Raw genomic sequence first — 17,162 nt, 5'->3', positions numbered from 1 at the left:
GTTTACAATACAAAAGAATCTTTTTTTTTTTTTTTTTTAAATGATGAAAATAGGATTTTGACTTAGTAGATAGTTATGTGGTGTGGTTGTCACAAAAAATTATAACAAAAAAGTGTTGTTATCACAAATAATTACCCCTATGCTAAGAAAATTTTTTTAGTGCTGCATAATACTAGGCCTATGTCCGTAAATTATAAGGAGGAGAAATTTAAAGGCAAATTGCACGACTTCCAATGAGAAATGTTTAATATATATATATTATATAAAGAAAGAAGAATTTTAAATGATCAATAATATGATTTGTAAGGTAATTACTTAGATTATTTTAAGGAAATGTGAGCAGCGGTGGTAAATAAAAAATTAGTAAAGTGGGAAAATTCTTCATCATCTATATTTTAATTTCTTGGTCTTATTTCGGAAAATTCCTCTTTTAATTTCTAGGTCTTATTGAACGATACAAATCATTCACTTGTTGAAAACAAAAAAATATTTTGTATGATTGTTTCTAAGTTTCCTTGAGACAAGTAGTTTACTGAAAACAAAAATATAATGCAATTATGTTGAATACTGAAGGGGAACCAATTCAATCACTACAACTGGTTCAGTCTTTTTCACAAGTTTAAGTTGTCAAATTTGGTTTGGGTCAAGTGCACAAGACCCGTTACGATGAAAATATGCATCTACTTTGAAGGTGATGGGTTAGGTATATTAAATCCGTCCATCGCGATAATGATATCATGATAGGTCTATGTCTTTTTATATGCTTAAGAAATTGCTTCTTCTACATTTAGGTCCCATAAAAATCCATTAAATCTTTTTTGGACCCACAAATCACGTTTAAGGTCACGGATATCCTGTGAAACATCTGTAATGTATGCTTCCTCTCTTTTAGTTGGCAGCATGTTTGAGATGCCTGAATTATATATGAATTTTAAATGTTTTTAATAAATAATCAACATTATGACCCACTTTCAGATTACCATCCTAATTAGCAAGCTGCTTCATCTACTTGCAATTAACAACAATGGCTAATTGTTTTCAAAATGACTAAACCTAAACATATAACGTTTTCCTCTTTTATATTTTCTTTTATTTCATAATAAAATTTTGAGTAAAACACATTTTAAATTCTCATAGTGTGTTTCAAATTAAATCTCAAACTTTAATAGACGTTTTTACGTTAAATCATAGACTTTAGAAAACGTTTTACATTTTTCATTCATGGCATCACCTTCAACTTTGAATTGAAACATTTTTATAACGTAGACTCTATTTATATATATACATATATATTTATAAATATGATAAAATTTCAACTTATATGTTCGCTTCATAATGATTGCTTTGTTATTAGGCCAAAATACTAATTAGTTTTTGATGTAGACGGTTTCAAACCCAAAATCTCTTGTTTGACGACAAAGATTTAATTATTTGAGCCAACTATCACCCACTTTTATGGTTTAGACTTTCATTTGAAATGTCTGAAAACGCTAAATTCAATTTCCGCTCGTGTGATTTAAGTAATAAATTTACCCTAAAATTTTGACCCCCCATATTAGAAGTAGCATGCAGATGGCGAATCTGGATACACTCTGCTACCATGTTGGACTTTTTTTTATTAAACACTTGATTCAACAAACCATTTTCATTTCAAGTTGTTAGAGGGCATGACCATAAACAGAAAGATTAGATTAGCTCTTTCGATGGTCATGGACCATGGTATGGGCAAAGAGGAATTAGTAAGTCAGCATAGGAAAGACAACAATTAAGAACCAACTTGATAAGAATCTGTCAGTACTAAATCTGAAGAATTCTTCTAAGGGATTTATTTTTTAGGAAAACTGGAAGTGCTACTAATAAAATCATACAGAAAGGATTGCAATTTTGGTTATGAGGCTCCAAACCACACTGTCAAGAAATAAGCCAGTTGGAGAAAAACATTTTCCTTGCAATATAGGGTCCTTTGACTTTGGAATTTGGTTTCAGACTTGACAATATGTCATGTCATAATTGCAGTTTTGGAATTTGGTTTCAGTTTTGACAATATGTCATGTGATAACTGCAGTTCAAACTTGCATTCTATGTTTTGACTAAAATTGAGCAACCGAGATACAGTGAATATGAGAAAACACATGAGAGGTGGCTTCTCAACATTACTTTCACATTTATGTAAATGCTAAGTCAATGTGTGTGGATTTCACATATATGTAAGAAGAGTGTGACATATGTATAAAATACTTTCTAGACATAACAACCACTAAGACATGTCAATTTTACTACATCTAGTTCAAAGTTTATATGAGTTACGTATGACAGATGACCATTGGACCATTCATTTTTTGTTGTTTCTGCAATACAATACAAAAAGTACTTTGCTCTTCTCTCATTATTGAGTACAAGGGAGATGGTACATTTTAGTGATTCACAACTAGACATGGTCATTCTCCCTATTTCAACACAAATAGCATCAAATATACATACAATGATTTTGTGCCACATGCTGTCAATCATGTATAAGTATGACCTCAAATTTTACAAGATTTTTTTATAGCTTAATATATTAATTTAAATTTATTACAAAAAATTAATTTAAAAAATGACATTTACTTGTCAATGAGGATTCAATTGCCAGTCAATTTCTAGGTGACCACAATCAAGCAAACCTTTAACTCTATCTAGAGCTTCTTGCCTTTTTTGCAATAATAGAAGTGAGGTCTCATCTAGGTGTTTTGGCATGTCGTCATTTTCCTTTTTACGTGGCAATTTCTTCGAAACATTTTTCCATTTTGATTCAAACTCACAAGCTACAAAAACAATTGAGAAAAAGGAGAATCAGATGCAACAACCCCAAACAATGTTTTATCATTGATCAAATATGTAGCAATATTTTCAATTCAAGATGCAGTTTGATAAGCTAGAAAGGATACAAATTTTATTGGCAGGGTTTATATACAAATATGATAGCACCAATCGGTTTATCATAAAATTATACACAATTATGGTAGTAACACAGAAAGAGGATTATATGTCAATTAAACAAGACTAAAGTATGACTAAATGAAGATATTTGACCCAAAATCAATAAAGGACATCATAATAACTAAATGACAATAATCATTATTCAGTCACGCGAAATTGATAAAGGGCCTGTGAATTCTAGTAAAGGTTATGAAAACAATTGTCTGACAAATCAGAGCAGGTTAATTAGCTATACACAATATGCCAAACTAAACTTTAAAGCTTCTTAGCAGAAACTGTCAACAAGTGTGCGTAATTTAGTTGTGGAAATAAGGCCACCCCCTAATGTAACAATAATGTAAAGAAGTAAAAGACTGCAATTTTTGTGCTCAGTGAAGAATTTATTGTCATTAAGAACATAAATTACAGAATTGTCTAGTCAAGTTGAAAACACTATCAAATTTCACAACAATTCAATTTAGAGTGACTCAGAAAACAGATTGCAATTCATGAAGAAAGCCAATACTTGATACAAAAGAACAGATGATATATGTAAGGGTAGAGATCATCTACAGTTAGTCACTTTGCAGTTTTTTAAATTAGCAAAATCATTAAACCATGTGAAAGTAATTACATAGCATTTACCTACTATAATCGGCTTTCTGCCTCTTTCATCAAATGACTATGATCCAACCATCATTTCAATAAAATTTCCCAAAAACAATCCCAAAAAAAGAAATCAAATTTTTTTAAGCAGCACGTTTCAAAAGTAAACCAGAAACGAGCAACAAAAGATAGGTATATTCTAGAATTACATATGAAAGTTTTTATGTTGACATAGTTTCCAAACTAGTAGAATTGCATATTATTTGAGCCGATGATAATAAGCATTCCAGGAAAAATGCAGCTATTAAGAAGCAATACTAGGACAAAAAGAAAGTGAAAAATTTTCAATATTCTTGTAAAATTTTTACAAATATGATACAGCATAAGCTCATAGGATGTTATCTATATTCTATAGTAAAAGTTAAGAGAAAGCAAAAGAAAAGCACACTGTATTCAAATCTCAAAAATTAGAACATACCTTCACTTTGGTCCTTAAAACCTTGGATAATGCATGCACATACCCATGGCCTTCCTGCACGAGATGCTTTTGCACCACCTTTAAGTTCACCATTATGTTGTTTCAGTCTAAACAGAAAGTTCCAATTTGTCAAAAAGAATATTAATTAGACTTGTCTAATTATGAAGAATACCGTTCCTTGTACTCTAGCTTCTATGAACAAAAGGAAGAGCCCACAGGGCATAAATTTATATTTAAGATTAAAGAATACACTGTGACAAATATGTTAATATCATACTGAAATCCAGTAGAACCATCAATACAAGCTAGACTAGGCCCTCAACCAGTTAAAAGGAGGCAACATTTGCAGGTACCTAGTGTGATTGAAAAGTGAAACTTATGCAGTTTGGGTGCTAGTACTTATTGCACAACTTCTATAAGCAATCATTTTCATTTAACCACACCCCCCCCCCCCCCCCCCCCCCCCCCCCCCCCCCCCCCCCCCCCCCTCCCCCCACTCTTGATTTAATAGAGAAAATAGATTACCTTCGTTTTTTGCAAGCTTTATACATCAATCTTTATGTAGTGTATTGCAATAGTAGAGATATTCAAGTAGTTGATGGAGTAGTAGCTTTATACATCAATCTCTCTCTCTCTCTCTCTCTCTCTCTCACAGTTAGTATATGTTAACTTGATATTTGATAACACAAAACTGATGAACCTCTTAGAAAGTTGAAATGTGCAGATAAGAGATTCAGTATGGTTAAATATCTACCTTGCTGCAAGAAATCAAGAGAGTAGACCAAGGCTACAAATTTGTTGCAGATAGATAAAAGTTCTACTAAAATTACATACTTCTCAATGTCCAATTTAAGCAATACATTGATTTTTATTTATTTATTTATTTTAATTTTTATAAATCAGATATTTTATTGATATTGGAACAAGAAATACAATCTATACAGTATACAAAGACCAAAACATGAATAGCTACCAAAACTCCTAAGCCAGAAACCCGTTCCACCAATAAAACCTACCAAAAAGACAAAGTTAACATGTACATTAATAGCACAATACTAGAAGATGGTTTTGAATCATAGATGCACTATCCAGCAAGATATTTTCAGTGATATTTCCAAATAATTTGAAAATAGAAATAATTGTTATTATTTTATTAGCTAGAGTAAGATAGATATAATATATTTTATTGGTTAATAGGATTTTTTTTCCCATTTAAGGGCCATAGGCCATTGCCTAATCTATATATCTATATACTAATATTTAAAAGCTAAAACATAATATTTATGGTTGCTATGCTCCTATTAAGCCATATTACAACAAAATTTCTGTCCAATTCGGTCCAGTGTAATTTAATTCGGTCTATTTCGGTCCAGTTTAATTCAATTCGGTCCATTCCGTCAACTTCGGTCCAGTTCAGTCCTCTTCAATCTAGTTCAGTCCAATTAGGTCCACATCGGTCCATTCAGTCCAATTTGGTCCTTTCAGTCCAGTTTAGTCCACTTTGATTAATTTCGGTCTAGTTCAGTCCAATTCGGTTCATTCGGTCCACTTCTTTCCATTTGGTCTATTTCGATGCATTATGTCCAGCCTAATTTAATTCGGTGTATTTCAGTCCAGTTTAATTCAATTCAGTCCATTCTGTCGACTTCGGTCTAGTTCAGTCCTTTCAGTCCAGTTCGGTCCACGTTGATAAATTTCGGTCCAGTTCAGTCTAATTCGGTCCACTTCAATTTACTTAGATCTACTTCGGTTCATTTAGTCCACTTCAGTCTATTTGGTCTATTTCGTTCCATTTAGTCCAATTCGGTCCATTTCCTTGATTCAAATAGAACTTAATTATTTCTTTATGGTTTCATGTTGGATTACACTATATATATGATGAGAGTGGAATTAATCAATGATTTACCAATACATGGATAAAGAATTTTTATTTTTTATTTTTTATTTAGTTACATCGTGGATTCTAGAAAAGTTCCTAAAGATATCTATATGAACCACAATATAAATATAAATAAATAAATAAATAAATATATATATATATATTTGAGAAACAAACACACACACACACACACAAGGGAGAGAGAAATGGGTTCTAACACAAAAACACACCACAACTTCACTCAAAACCCATGACAACTTTTAAGGGGGAGTGGAATAAGTTATATTACACACACCACACTCTCTTAAGCAATATGGAACAATTACCCATTCTTTTTTTTAGAAACAAACATACACATACAAGAAAGAGGGAAAGAGGTATATGAACCACAATAGATTCAACTTTTTGTATATTCAAGCTCTAATAAATTACCCTCTAATCTTTATAGGATTTGCAGTAATTAAAATTTCGTTTTCTTTTGGAAAATTTAGTTCTTGAAAATTGATATCTATAAAATAAATGAAATTCTCTCTTTTAAAATATTGTTAGAGCGCATTATGTGCTAGTTGACTTAATGGTTGAGCTGTTACTTGCGAGTGAATAGGAGACTCAAGATGATGAGGGAGCTATTAATGTCCTCATATGATCACATTACTCCCTTCAACTTGAAAATGAAACCAATATTCATTCAATGACAACCAATATATATATATATATATATAATGTTTTTATTTAATATATGATTTTTTTCAGTTTTCCAATTCATTGTTATAGTCCATGAACGAAATCATTTGCGAAAAAGGACAATCAAAAGAAAGAAACATCCATGTTGAATTATCTAAATGGTATAATTAATAGCACGTTTAAGGTAAAATATAACATTTAAACTAAAAATTGTAATGTATGTGACAATATGAGCAATGAAGTCCAGGAGTATAAATCATTAGCAGAAAAAGACAATTAAAAGAAAGAAACATCCTTGCCGAAAAGAAATGAAACTCTTTTTCACTTGAAAATGAAACCAATACTCATTCAACCCAAAAAAGAAAAGAAAAAATCAATATTTAATTTTATGTGATTTTTCAGTTTTCCAATTTTCAGGAGTAGAAGTTTGAAATAGATAGAGTCAGCAACTAAATTGTTTAATCCAAATGGATGGTTTTGTGTGTTCTTTTGGAAAATTTAGTTCTTGAAAATTGATATCTATAAAATAAATGAAATTCTCTCTTTTAAAATATTGTTAGAGCGCATTATGTGCTAGTTGACTTAATGGTTGAGCTGTTACTTGCGAGTGAATAGGAGACTCAAGATGATGAGGGAGCTATTAATGTCCTCATATGATCACATTACTCCCTTCAACTTGAAAATGAAACCAATATTCATTCAATGACAACCAATATATATATATATATATATAATGTTTTTATTTAATATATGATTTTTTTCAGTTTTCCAATTCATTGTTATAGTCCATGAACGAAATCATTTGCGAAAAAGGACAATCAAAAGAAAGAAACATCCATGTTGAATTATCTAAATGGTATAATTAATAGCACGTTTAAGGTAAAATATAACATTTAAACTAAAAATTGTAATGTATGTGACAATATGAGCAATGAAGTCCAGGAGTATAAATCATTAGCAGAAAAAGACAATTAAAAGAAAGAAACATCCTTGCCGAAAAGAAATGAAACTCTTTTTCACTTGAAAATGAAACCAATACTCATTCAACCCAAAAAAGAAAAGAAAAAATCAATATTTAATTTTATGTGATTTTTCAGTTTTCCAATTTTCAGGAGTAGAAGTTTGAAATAGATAGAGTCAGCAACTAAATTGTTTAATCCAAATGGATGGTTTTGTGTGTGTGTGTGTGTATAAATCATAAAAATTAGCCCCTTTTAACTCAAGTTACTCAACACAGTTTGGATTTCAAGCTTCAACCACATTTTTTAATCAACTTCAAAGCTATCAAGATTCGATTTGTCTTTAGAGTTAGAGAATACTATTAAGTATTACAACATTTACCAATTTATCAAAAAAAGAGTATTAACATTTACCAAATGTTGCTGACATTCACATGGGTAGGCTCAGAAAGTCAGACCTCGCTTGTTTCAAGCAATGAAAATCTGATGTCTATGTTTATGTTCTAAGTTTTCACAATAAATCGAGGTAGGTGTTGGCTCATTCCTTAAGTCACAAACTCACAATACTAATTTATAAATTACACACTATCTTTGTTTAAATTCAATTCCGTCTTATAAATTCTGATGCATTCATTTCAGTGCTATAATTTTGATCTTTATATATTCAATGTAGTCCCTTTTATTACGGTCTACCTAATAAATTGCTCTGTTAAATGCATTAGAAAAAGTTTAGTTTTCTCAGGTATAGTGAGAATGAAAATGGAAGAAAAAATGAATTCATTTTCCCTTTTTTTTTTAGCCATAAAACAACTAAAAAACTCATTTTTATGAAATAATTGATTGAATAATATATATTTTTTATAAAAAAAAATCATAATATATTCTCTCTTTCCTTATTAAACGGCATGGCTATCCCAAAGCAACAAAAGAGAACAATATTACAGGAACAGTAAAATGGAGATAAAGTCATAAAACATGTCATTGAATCCAAAAGACATGCATGGACATCAAAACGTACAGCTAAAAAATCAAATATCATTAGTCAATGAGCAGTAGGGGAACAAAATTCACGTTCAATGAACTAGCATAAATTGAGAATCAAATAGCTATCAGATTCTACTATTCCCTTATTAAAAAATTAACACTTGCCTTAATGGATAACAAAACAAAAAAAAAACAAATAATTACATAAATGACAATGATAGATCTCAATTAAAATTGGTGAAAGAAGGATGGTCGGCTTATTCTAATCTTTTCATAGACAAACATGACCCAAACTCTTATATTTGTATAAGTTTATACGCAAAATTTAATGGAAAGAAAGACCATACTAGTAAGTTAAGGACCTTTGACCAACATTTAGATGGCTTGGTTGGTAAGATACTGGGCCAACAAGTTTTAAGACTTGGGTTCAAGTCTCAACAACTAGCTGTGTGTTTGTGCTCCTTTCCATTCCAAACGGTCCAAAGAATAATAAGCAAGTTTCTCACAGATTGAGAGTATGCGATCTCACTCAGGAGTGGGTAGGGTGCTACTATGGTCACACCTAAGTAGGAAAGCCACGCTAGTCGCCACTCTCCACCCAAAAAAAAAAAAAAAAAAAAGAACAAAATGAAAAGAAAAGTTAGGGACCCTTTGTTTACCAAAAAGGAAAAAAAAAATTTACGGACCCTTTGATATCAAGTAATTGGTCTAATAGTTATTAAGTTTTAGAGTCTCTATAAACTCTACCCAACATCTTAGAGCTACTATTAAATGAGCCATAGTTGCAGAGGGTTTTTGAGCTAGATTAATCTTTACCAAATCTTCAAATAGTTGCTCAAGAATAAATGGTTAAAAGAACATTAAAGCATGAGAGGAGACTCCTCTCTTATTATGGGTTGCATAGTAAAACACTTGTCAAATAGAATCTAACGTGAGTGATGGTAGGTGTGAACATTGAATGAGCTACTAAAGAACGTTAAAATTTGATTCTCATAAATAAGAATTGAAACTTTAACATAAATATGATGCTAAATAAATACGTATACTTTTTTCGCATTTAAGTTCCTTAAAATATGACACGGATAATTTGATACATTACAAGAAAATAAAACACAAATAATTAGGGCAAAAGTAGGTAATATACACAAATAATTACTTTACACAGAACAAAAGTAGGTAACATACCAAAACCAAAAAAAGAAAAGAAATGGAATTCAGTCATAGATGGATTATCCATAGTGTTACACATTGCATTTGCAATTAACTTATCCCTATTGTCAATGAATCTGAAAGGCTATTTGGCAACAAGAATATAATAACTATTAGGGCCTTAGAATAACAAACAACATATAGAGGGCTATATGAGCAAGGACTCAAGTCATAACTCATCCAAGTTTAACTCAGCAACCTAACAAGCAGAGTACAAGCTAAGGCAAATCAAAATGTGCACCAACAATAACCCCAAGTCCTAAAACAAAATGGGTGGGGAGGGACATGAGCTTCAACTCTTAGCATTGATCTAAGAGAGAGAGAGAGAGTTGAACTGAGTTTGTTTGAGGAAATAAATTTTTAACAGCTGGATGCAAATAACCATACAGATGAATCTACCATTTACATAAAAAATCATATATGCATTGATTATGCCTATAGTACCACATCTTATCAAGAAAACCACATACCTCATATCTTGTTATATCACAAATTCTCTTGCATGGATGCATAGAAAGTGGTGACTCAATGTTAATATCTGCAGAACAGGAGACATCAAGGGATCAAAACTTAGCGGTGGAACTCGAGAGTAACCTCTATAACAAGAAAGAAAGAGTAAAAGCTTAGTGGTTTAAATGCTCAATTTTAAAAATATAATTTTAAACTATGAACGGGCAACCGTTGTTCTTAACCTGACAATATGATTGAACAGTTAAGCAAGTTAGCCAATCCAAGCCTGTTTTTCTCAAGCTACTTGACTTAAATCATATCAGGTTGACCAGTAATCATCCTCCTACAACACTAGTGAGTTCTTTTATTTTATATGCTCTCTAGTCATACCAGCAAACAGTTCTTTTGGCCCCAGTTTTCCTGAGTACTAGCTTTCAAATAATGCACAATCACTCTAATGCCTAAAGTCAATCCTTGATCTAAACTTAGTGAGGTGTAAACTCTTACTCTCAAGACCCCCAAGCATAGATTTCTTACTCTCAAAGCAAAATGGGTCCATGGATAGTAACGCACATTAACTACTTCAATGCCTATATTCTACAGATTCATAATCAATGTAAAAAGGCAAAATAAGAACATAGCGGGAGAGATTTCTGTAAACCATGAATCTACTAAGCTTTAGAACATTTTCCCCACCTTGGCTTTTGTTCAATCACAATTCAAGAATCAAACTTTATACATGTAGGAAATTCATGCATCATTTAATGAATAAAGGATTCCCATTTATTGTCAGTTAGTTTAGCAATTGCAAGTTGCAACATTGTTTTCAACACAATAATAAGTCATACAGCATCTTGCATAGTGCATACAATTTAATTTTCCCATTAAAGCAGTCTCATCATTCTTTCAGGTAATTAATATATAGGGTAAATTTCACAAACCTACCTTGAGGTTTGTGACATTCTAAAACCCACCAATTTAGTCCTCAACTTCGTCCCTAACCCTTTTTTTTTTCCTTTTCTTTTCCTTTCTCTCTTCTGTCTTGCTCCTTTCCCCTCTCTTGAACTCTCTTCTCTGAGTTCTCTCTCTAATAAGAGCAAGAGGTAAAGTAGTAGAAGAAATGATAGCAAAGTATTTACAATGAAACACTATTTAATCAACAGCATTAGGCCCAAAGCATCTCTTTTGCAAAGGGTTCTATACCCATTGCACAAGAAACCTTCTCCCTTTCACTCCATTCACATTATACCCATTTCCCCATGAGTCTGTAAACACTTTCCCCACATATCCACCACCCCCACCACTCCCATAAACACAAACACATAGATCTGCTATCTCAGTTGGTGCAGTTGGATCATCACCAGCATACCATGCATTCACAAGTGGGTTACTTGACACTTCAGCAAGCTCATGAGCAATCACACTGATCTTTCCATTAGCACCCACATCCCCTTTAGGTGGATGCATTATATTGTTGCCTCCATTTGTGCTTGCTGATGGCTTACCTGAATTCTTTGGCCATGCAAATGGATAAGCACAAATGCCTGGAAACTGAGTTCCACTATTACCAACCCAAGCATAAGGTACAGTGACACCGAAAAAGTTGGGAAAGTGAAGTAGTGAAAGCCACTGACTGCTCTATAGAAGTCTTGGACTTGGAGACAGAAGAGAGAGAGAAAAAGAGAATAAAAGTAAAGGACAAAGTTGTCTTTTGAGGACTAAATTGGTAGGATTTAGAATGTTTTAGACCTAGTTGGTATTATCACAAACCTCGGGGTAGGTTTGTGAAATTTCCCCATATATATTTAATCCATTATGCTTTTCAAAAATAAAGGAATGCCAATAAAAAGTTATCTTTTTTTCCTTGCATTCTAAGAACTTACAGTTGGGTTCGTCAGGAGGGTAATTCTGGTGATTCTCAGCCTGAAGGATCTGCTTGAGATGTTTCCAGTGCCTTCCTCTAGATTGGCCTTTAGGGTATTTCTCATACATTTGAATCTGCTTGAAACTGAGGTGAGTTGGCAACACTAACTCTGCTTTCACCACTTCTAGCTCCATCTTCTTCTTTCTGCATATCACTAATAAAATTAGGGTGCCACAATTCTTCACTCCTAAAAAAATAGATTTCTATAATACTATTTTATATTCCAATATGCTCGATCCAACTAATGAGAAAGAAGTAGGTTTATAATATGTTTGAAATGTCGAATATATATAGAATATGTTTATTTTTTGGAATGAAATACCTAAAAAAAACCTAAACTTTCAACCATAACTTACTTAAGTTTTTTACTATTTGCCCAAAAGAAAAAAAAAAAAAATCAATGATAGAATATTTACAACCTTTCCTCTTAGGTTGTTTGCCAAAAGGCCCATACTCTTATCTTCACTAGCATTAATGCTAGAAAGACAAATAAATTTTATTATATAAAGCTTACAAATTTTTGTGTCAGTTATAAATAATAATAATAATAATAATAACAACAACAATAAACCCTTTTATCAAAACAATGAAAAAAAATATGTAGTTGAACTTAAAGCTTACCAATCACATTTATTGTCATATCAATTTGTAAGTCTTATATAGTAAAACTTATAGTAACCTTTTATTTTCCTAATTATAAATAGCAAGAAAAAGTGATGCCATAAAAGAACCTTTTTTTTTATACCATTCATAGGAAATCAGGAAACAATATTAGAGTCATTACAAAATGTTGGATTAAACAATAGTAGTTGACAGGCATATTAAAAGTTTGCTTAGCTAAGTTAGTTACTGTACACAAAATGATCCTTGGAACGCTAATAGCTTGAAGTTTCAGTCCATTCTGTGAGAGATGGTGTAGGTCTGTGAGCATGATTTTCTCCTTCCAGGTGGGAGAAGTTTATCCATTAGATGCCATAAAAGAACTAATAATAAGACAACTTACAATTTGTTCGTTAAGATCAATGATGTCTTTATCTAATCAAAAAAGAGATCTAGTGTCTGTTTAACATCCCATTTTGAAACCGTACTTTTTCGAAGTATAGCTTTTTTTAAACTTCACTTATTTTGGGTACAAATTTTCAAATAGTCCATTTATTAAAAAAAAAAAAAAAACAAGAGCTGTATCAAATGGACACCGATAAATTATACAAAAAAAGTGGATTATGTGAACAAGTTTTACTAACTAAAACGTAGATTATCATTCTAAGAACGTGGATTATACAAAAAAGTGGATTATCCTAACTAATTTCATTTCAAAAAAAATTACTCTATATTCTACAATATTGTTCTTGAGGGGGAACACAGTTGGATCCAAATTCGTCCAAAGTTACTTGAGAACCACTGCTGCGTTTCTTAGAGCCAAATAACTTTGCACATATTCCTTAGGAAGCGATCTTACGAGCTTAAAAACATCAGCATTTGCATAACGAAGATTGGTCCTGGGTCATAGTAAGGTGCCTGCATAATACACAAATAATTACTTTACACAGAACAAAAGTAGGTAAATACCAAAACCAAAAAGAAGAAAAGGAATTCAGTCAAGATGGATTATCCTAGTGTCCCCCCCAAGTTAAAAATCCTACCTACGCCCCTGAAGGTGGAGCCGCATAACCTGGCTGACCAGCTGCAGCACCATAATTGGATGTTGCAAACTAGAATCTGGCTGACCATAACTAGCAGTTGGCGGCTGAGAATGGGGATATCCTGGCTGCACAGGGTCAAGCTGGCCATAGCCTCCAAGGGTGTCACCAGGTGACTGCGTAGGCTGCCCATAAACCAGGGGATTTGCAAGAGGTTTCTGAGCTTGAGGTGCTCCATAGCCAAGCCCATATCCAGGTTGAGTTGGTGGTTGATTTCCATAGCCAGCTTGGGAAGTTGGGGGAATACCATAACCTGGCTGTGTTGTTCCTTGAGTTGGATAACTTGCAGGACTGAGGCTAGGCTGTTGACCACTAGTGTGTCCTTGCTGGCCCATAGAAGAAGGCTGGACAGGTGGAGCCTGGGTCAAATCCCCCGGGAACCATAGGAGGGAGCGTGCCCATCTTGTGTTGGATTAGTCACATTCCCATAGGTAGGAGCAGAAGCATACCCCTGCTGCTGTTATAAATAAATAAAGGAGGAGGAAAGGTAGTTCAAGGAGGAGGAGGAGGAGGAAAGATGGTGGATGATCATGTGAAACAAAATATGCACTTTACATTTTCTACACTTGTAGATGGACATTGAAGCCAATCATCTGTCAAAGCTGGAACCTTCAAGGACAAGGTGGACACCATCCATCGACAAGACCTTTGCGGATTTGGTTGTTAAGCATATACAACTTGTGAAAGAGCAAACTACTTTTAGTTGTTATAAATTATTAGTTGTTGGAAAAATGTAGCTACAGTGGTATAGATTCTAATGTGATATTATAGAGTTTTTATCCAAAAAAAAAAAGCTATTGGCAAAACTTAATTCATTCATGTGCGGACCTCATCTGTGTGTTAAATGTTAAAACTATGAACTTTCCATTGAAACTATTAATTTTTGATTTATAGTATACCTTAAAATGCTGCTATAGGGGATTTACTGAGACGTTGGCAGTTAAAAAAAAAAAAAAAAAAGTCTACAAAATTTGTGTCCACTGGGATAATATATACATACACACACATACATAAATTAGTAAAACATCATATATGACTGTTTATGAGTTAGTGATTTAGTGAATTTTTTTTTTTTAATGAATGGGAGACTAAATTTTTATTTTTTGTGATTACAAATGTATGTGTTGGGTGCACGCATGTAATTGATCTTTAGAGTTGAGGCACTCATTCTTTTTAAGTTTTGTAGTTGACAATTAGGTTTCTGACAAGAAGTTGAAAATAAATTTGCTAGGCACAATCATTATACTTTGAAAAAATAAAAATAAAATGTTCCACTTATTGTTAATCTTATTTCACTAGTTCAAAGTTCAAACACTTGCTAGCAATTGGATTGCACAATTTGACTGAAAGATAGAGACTTTATTAGGAGATGGAAATTGATGCATAGCTAAGCACTACAAGAACAAATTTCTTCGACTTGCAAACTATTAAATAACATCTAATTTTACACACATATATACACATATAGTTGATGAAAAAATCCAAATTCTAACAATAACCTGAAGTTTCAAGAAAAACCCAAATAGAAACTTGAATACGAAGCTAGAGCAGAGGGTCGGTGAGGGAGCGAGGCCTAGAGTTGAAACTCCAGGGAAAACTAGTTCTTGAGTTGTTGGAGACCCAATTTTGAGTTTGAGTTACCGAAGCAATCGAATGGCAGAGAATCGTTGTGCTAAGAATGTAGTTGTGGCAGCGTGGACCAATTTTCTCTTTGGGGGTTCAGACTTCAGAGAAGTAGCGTAGAACAGAGAAAGAGAGAGAGAAAAATGTGTTTTGAGTTTTTTTATACCGACTTCAAACCTCAAATCTCTCAGTTAAATGGGATTAGGTGCAATGGGTGGGGTTACGCATGGTTAAGTTTCTTTAATTCGTTTTTTATGTATGGAAATATGCATGGTTAAGTTAGTCACAAATAAATGTTTCTAAGTTTTTTTCAAAAGAAAAAAAATTCAGGCTAAATTTTGTTCATATAGATTAAATCATATATATATATATATAGGAATAGTTCTATATGTTTAATTCTGTCAATTCAAATCTAACATTATCATTATTATGATGAAGATCAAAATTCTCCTCTCACTCTATCAAATTCTAAGTGAGAAATATAACACTAATATACCCCCAAAAAAAGAAGATTTATTCAACTTGTATATCTTATTCATTTTATTTTCTCACATTAGAGATTTAATTAGGTCAAGTTCAAGTTGAGCCAAACCTGACTTAGCTCAACTCGTGAACACTCTTACTATATCTTTTTTTTTTTTATAGAATTTTTCAATATTTTTTTAAATGAGTTTTAGAAAGATTTGGATACAATTTTTTTAAATTCATTAAGGTGTGGGAAAGGTTTGATTTTATACTATAAATATCTAAATGGAATAGTATAAAATTAGTTTATTTGCACAAAGAATAAGGCTTTTCTAATAAAATTAGGGTGCCACAATTCTTCACTCCTAAAAAAATAGATTTCTATAATACTATTTTATATTCCAATATGCTCGATCCAACTAATGAGAAAGAAGTAGGTTTATAATATGTTTGAAATGTCGAATATATATAGAATATGTTTATTTTTTGGAATGAAATACCTAAAAAAAAGCCTAAACTTTCAACCATAACTTACTTAAGTTTTTTACTATTTGCCCAAAAGAAAAAAAAAAAAAATCAATGATAGAATATTTACAACCTTTCCTCTAAGGTTGTTTGCCAAAAGGCCCATACTCTTATCTTCACTAGCATTAATGCTAGAAATACAAATAAATTTTATTATATAAAGCTTACAAATTTTTGTGTCAGTTATAAATAATAATAATAATAATAATAACAACAACAATAAACCCTTTTATCAAAACAATGAAAAAAAATATGTAGTTGAACTTAAAGCTTACTAATCACATTTATTGTCATATCAATTTATAAGTCTTATATAGTAAAACTTATAGTAACCTTTATATTTTCCTAATTATTAAATAGCAAGAAAAAGTGATGCCATAAAAGAACCTTTTTTTTTTTATACCATTCATAGGAAATCAGGAAACAATATTAGAGTCATTACAAAATGTTGGATTAAACCAATAGTAGTTGACAGGCATATTAAAAGTTTGCTTAGCTAAGTTAGTTACTGTACACAAAATGATCCTTGGAACGCTAATAGCTTGAAGTTTCAGTCCATTCTGTGAGAGATGGTGTAGGTCTGTGAGCATGATTTTCTCCTTCCAGGTGGGAGAAGTTTATCCATTAGATGCCATAAAAGAACTAATAATAAGACAACTTACAATTTGTTCGTTAAGATCAATGATGTCTTTATCTAATCAAAAAAGAGATCTAGTGT

General features: G+C 32.1%; 2 protein-coding genes and 1 pseudogene across 2 annotated transcripts; all 3 read right to left on the bottom strand.

The window, feature by feature from the left end:
• Window positions 1-2,354: 2,354 nt before the first annotated feature.
• LOC136068769 (structure-specific endonuclease subunit slx1) lies at window positions 2,355-4,187 on the bottom strand (the record flags this gene model as incomplete). The annotated part of the gene is made up of 2 exons (XM_065776375.1): window positions 2,355-2,804; window positions 4,043-4,187. Coding segments are annotated over 2 exons (339 nt in total), but the record flags the coding sequence as incomplete, so codon positions are not given.
• Window positions 4,188-9,168: 4,981 nt separating this feature from the next.
• Window positions 9,169-15,644, bottom strand: LOC136068768 (uncharacterized). The gene is made up of 3 exons (XM_065776373.1): window positions 13,775-15,644; window positions 12,091-12,275; window positions 9,169-10,295 (listed from the first exon to the last, which is right to left on the bottom strand). Exons 1-3 carry the CDS (start codon window positions 14,164-14,166, stop codon window positions 10,153-10,155), a joined length of 720 nt encoding a protein of 239 aa, XP_065632445.1. The 5' UTR covers window positions 14,167-15,644; the 3' UTR covers window positions 9,169-10,152.
• Window positions 11,217-12,077, bottom strand: LOC136068753 (protein EXORDIUM-like 7; annotated as a pseudogene).
• Window positions 15,645-17,162: the final 1,518 nt, after the last annotated feature.

The sequence above is a fragment of the Quercus suber genome, unplaced genomic scaffold, assembly GCF_002906115.3.
Source record: "Quercus suber isolate HL8 unplaced genomic scaffold, Cork oak 2.0 scaffold_132, whole genome shotgun sequence".
Taxonomy (NCBI): domain Eukaryota; kingdom Viridiplantae; phylum Streptophyta; class Magnoliopsida; order Fagales; family Fagaceae; genus Quercus; species Quercus suber.
This window is presented reverse-complemented; position numbering and strand designations above follow the sequence as displayed.

Coding starts and splice junctions, on each gene's coding strand:
- LOC136068768 (XM_065776373.1), bottom strand. CDS start 14,166: ATGGGCCAGCAAGGACACACTAGTGGTCAACAGCCTAGCCTCAGTCCT. Junction 12,276..13,774: donor CTCCACCTTCAGGGGCGTAG/GTAGGATTTTTA, acceptor AGTGATATGCAG/AAAGAAGAAGATGGAGCTAG. Junction 10,296..12,090: donor CCCTCCTGACGAACCCAACT/GTAAGTTCTTAG, acceptor CCTGTTCTGCAG/ATATTAACATTGAGTCACCA.